The sequence below is a fragment of the Cyprinodon variegatus genome, unplaced genomic scaffold (genome assembly GCF_000732505.1).
Source record: "Cyprinodon variegatus isolate N-32 unplaced genomic scaffold, C_variegatus-1.0 Scaffold817, whole genome shotgun sequence".
In the NCBI taxonomy this organism is placed as follows: domain Eukaryota; kingdom Metazoa; phylum Chordata; class Actinopteri; order Cyprinodontiformes; family Cyprinodontidae; genus Cyprinodon; species Cyprinodon variegatus.
This window is the reverse complement of record NW_015151270.1, coordinates 100,306-104,342: the sequence shown is the minus strand read 5'-3', so window position 1 is coordinate 104,342 and position 4,037 is coordinate 100,306. Positions and strand designations below refer to the sequence as shown.

The 4,037-nt window shown below is 38.1% G+C and overlaps 1 protein-coding gene across 2 annotated transcripts in view; it reads right to left on the bottom strand.

Moving 5' to 3' along the window:
* Nucleotides 1-4,037, bottom strand: part of ppp2r4 (protein phosphatase 2A regulatory subunit 4) — a 44,884-nt gene that overhangs the window by 12,014 nt on the left and 28,833 nt on the right. For both annotated transcript variants that reach the window (XM_015396729.1, XM_015396730.1), the window contains exon 9: nt 2,041-2,148. In XM_015396729.1, the coding sequence (XP_015252215.1) occupies nt 2,041-2,148 (108 nt within the window). The remainder of the gene's footprint in view (nt 1-2,040; nt 2,149-4,037) is intronic.

The following is a 4,037-nucleotide window of genomic DNA, read 5'->3' as shown; positions in this document are numbered from 1 at the left end:
CCTTGATAAACGACCAATCACATTCACTTTATTCACTAGTGTAAAGTCGTGCACTCGGGAGAATTCGGAAATGCAAACGTTGGAACAGCCGCTTCCCTACTACTGTAAATGCTAGTGTGTGCAGCCAAGTTTCCACGAACTATTTAATCTCCGTGCCTCGCCGTTGCTCTTTGACATGTTGTCCGTCAATGAATTTGTCAGAACTCACTGAGCGCTGGGCGTGTCCCATGTGACGCAGAAAATAAACCAGGGATTGAAGGGATTTAAGGCCAGAACACACAGAATCTGATTTTGCGTCCGATCCGACAGAAAATCGTTTCGGATTAGGTTGTGGTGTCTAGAGCTCATTGAAAGTCAATGGGGATCATCAGACCCGACACCATTTTATGTAAGAGGGCTGCGTAGCTCCGACTGAGATAGAGCACAGGTCTATTTTAGTAGCCTCGTTAGACCATTCTGATCTCGCAAGCTTTCAAGATTTCAAGAAAATACAAAATAAAATCTGTTAAACTCATGTGGAAAGAGTCTGTTTTGAGTTGCATATCACGTTTATAGTAAGCAGGACAGATTGGTGCAAAACAATGAATGTAACATAATAAAGAAAGAAAACTTTATCTGTCTTCTGTCCTCCTGAACTCCTATACTAGATAAAGTAGTGATCCTCTTTGAGCCTCACAAAAAAACAAAAACAGAATCATTTTCTTTCTTTTTTTTCCATGAAAAATGATGCTGCACATTGTTTTAATTTTTGTAGCACAGAGATAGAAGTAAAAAAATCTGCAGAGATCTGCTCACCCTGCCTAGTCGGAGCCTCTCTATACGGAGTCAGAGGGACATTGAAGAAAAAATCTGATCGGAGATTAAAAAGTCGTACCCCTCCGGTGGGTTCAAGCCTTTAAAGTCAAAATGAATCACAGCGCCACCTATTGGTGGACTCTGGTAATAAAAAAGAAAAATCGTGAGGCACCAACTAAGACGATATTTGAACGTTTTTACACCTTGGGTAAAAGAAAGATTGCTGTATTTTAAGACAACTTAAAAAAACTGATTAAAACTAGCCTGTTTCAGTGACAGAGGCTAAATGAGAGGACTCTGAGCCTAAGTCAAAAAAAGAAAGAAACCCAGTAAACAACTTTTATGGACCTTCTCAGGTTATTGACTCATAGCTCACTTTTACTTTGAAGTTTAAAATAAAATTGAACAACTTTGAAGAAGAGAAATCACATCTATTTCACCACAAGTTAGTCAGAAATACTTAGGAACCATCATTTCTTCTGTCACAAAACAAATTCTTGATATTTACCCTCCTGGAATACATTCCACCATATTTCTGTTTTATAAACATTCATGTCATTTTTTTCCCCTTTCATTCCTAATCAGTGCAGTTTGGAGGAAAGGTTGAAGCGATGCACTTTTCCAGACTTTTCTCTCCGGTCGGAGCTGGAAGCCGGGCGTTTGCTTCAGAGCACTGCTTGTTGGTGGGTTGAGCAATTTCACCAAAAATAACCTTTTTTTTGTGCTAAAGCTAAACTAACAGCCAAAACATTTCTTAGAAATCGGAGGACCAATGCAGAAAGCTTGGAGGTGTCTCGCAACAACTGGAATGTTGGATCGTTTGGGTCCTGATTTCCGTGGCGAAAACCTGCTCCAGCGCAAATTCCAGATAATCCATCAGAACAGGATCTATGTGTATTAGATGTTAGGTCTTTACTAAACAAGTTTCTGTCATGTTCTTTCGTAGTGATGCTTGTGTTAACAGGCCACTGCTTGCTGCAGCAGCAGCTTCTGGTGTGGCTATTATGTTAAGGCCCACTGCTAAATAATTATGTTTATTTATGCAGTGCAACACTTACATCTAAAGTAGACTCTGCATCCAGCAGACAGCAGGAAGCACAGCTATTGCAATCCAGACAGAACCTTTTTTCAGTGTTCGAAGCTGATTTTTTTCTCCCCACCGGACCTTTTGTCAGCCTGATGAATCATTAAAGGCTCATCAGCATCAGTGGAAGTAAAAAAAAAAAGGAAGATGGTTTATTTTACCTCTGCTTTGTACATCCTGATCAAGCCTTGGTTGACTTTGGACCAAGAAGGAACGGCACTGATGTTCCACAGCTGGTTGGAGTGCTCAGCAAATGGACCCGTCTTCATCTGCAGACCAAAGAGATGAAGATGAGCTGATAAAACATTGAAGACACGCAGCCGCTATAACTAATTCATACTGTAAAGATCCAAACGGCCATTAACGATGTTAGAAAATGAAAGTTTAAATGGAGAAATGACATAAGCACTGCTCAGTGGAGTCTATTAAAATTCAGTATATGTAACAAACCCATAGACATGATTAATTTAAAGCTTAAGCAAACATATCTATCTTCAGATAAATAACCTATAAGGATTTTATATGACAGATTTGAGTTTGAACAAACAAAAAGGAAATACTTATATCATTTGACCTAAAATTCTTCATAATGAATTAAACAAATAGTCAAGTATTCTATATAATAAGGAAATAATAGCCCAGGTGAACATTAGCATTCCCTCATTAACTTCTCATTAATTTCAGTCTGTTCTTTAAAGCGACACAGAACCATTTCTATAGGTTTGCTCTATAATGGTTCTCTTATCTGATTCAGAAAAATACATTTTTCAAAGAGACAAAATGAAAACAGAAGCAGCTAGGCAGGATAGCATGTTGTTGCTAACTTAGCATGCTATATTAGCTCCAGCTACAGAGCCTTTTATTCTGACATAAGCACAATAGTTAGCTGTAGAATGAGGTTTACCTCTCAGTTTTATACAAATTAGAATTTGTAAAATAATTGTTTTCTGAAATATAACAGAAAACCTTTTTAAAAAATGCTACTGGTTAGCATGTTAGCATTATCATGCTAATCTTAGTTTTTGCCCACTGAATGCTGATTTGGGCAAAGTGAAGCAGCTTTGGGCAAAGTATTTTAGTTTAATAAAGTCCCTCCATTTAACTATGAATGTTTACAGCTCTATAGATCTGTATTTTATCACATTTAATCTCTTTCTTTGTTTTAGCTTTAGCATCCTTGATAAACTCAGCTGTTCTGTTTGATAAGCTGCATTAAAAATATTTTTTTTTAAAGTCAGGGCTTGGATCTGGGAACCTGATTCTCCTGCAAAGTCAAAGAACCAGAGAAAATTTCAAATTAAAATATATTCTTCCCTGTGCTTTTTACATCTTTAAGCTAATTTTGATAGATTAAATTACGTAGCCTTAGCTTAGGTAAAATATTACTGAATATGATTCTGATTAAGCAATTATTGAAATAATCGTTTACTTATTTAGTAATTGATTAATCGTTAAATGGAGTATAGACTCTAAAACACGCCTTTAAGCCGGGCATAGACTGTACCATTTTTTTGCCCTTTTCGGGCAGATTCTCCAGTCGTGCGAGAATTTTTCGATCAGGCATATTGATTTTTTCGAAATTAAAGCAGATAAAAATCTTTTCCACTTAAACAGTTCTGGATAGATCATATTGACAAACAAAAAAGTTTGTGTTGATCTTAAATGCAAAATGTTTATACATTTTTTGTCTTAAAAAGATTACTGCTTTCAGTCGTAAAATTACTGCACTAAGTGGGTTGCTCTGTCCGTTAAAGCCGAGCGTACACTGTACGATATTTCCAATTGTTGCACGCAGCTACAGCTGAAACTGTACGAAGAAACCGTATGGTTTAAGGTTAACAGCTCATGATGCATGTTCTCACACCGTGCGACCCAACGCTCTGATGCGATCTACCTGCTCACACCGCACGTCTAAAAACCAGGTGGGACTCAGCTCCGCAGTGAGATGGCGCTAATTGGACTCGTCTATCCGGAAGACAAACGAGTAGAAGAGTATTTGGACAAAGACATGGCTGAGCAAACGTGGCTACTACGGTCTGTCAGTTTTACAGAAAGAACTCCATTTCACTCATCGTACAGTGTACGCTCAGCTTAACTAGCCTCGTGAGACCATCCTGATCTCGCGAGCTTTCAAGGTTTCACTCGCAGATCAGTCTGG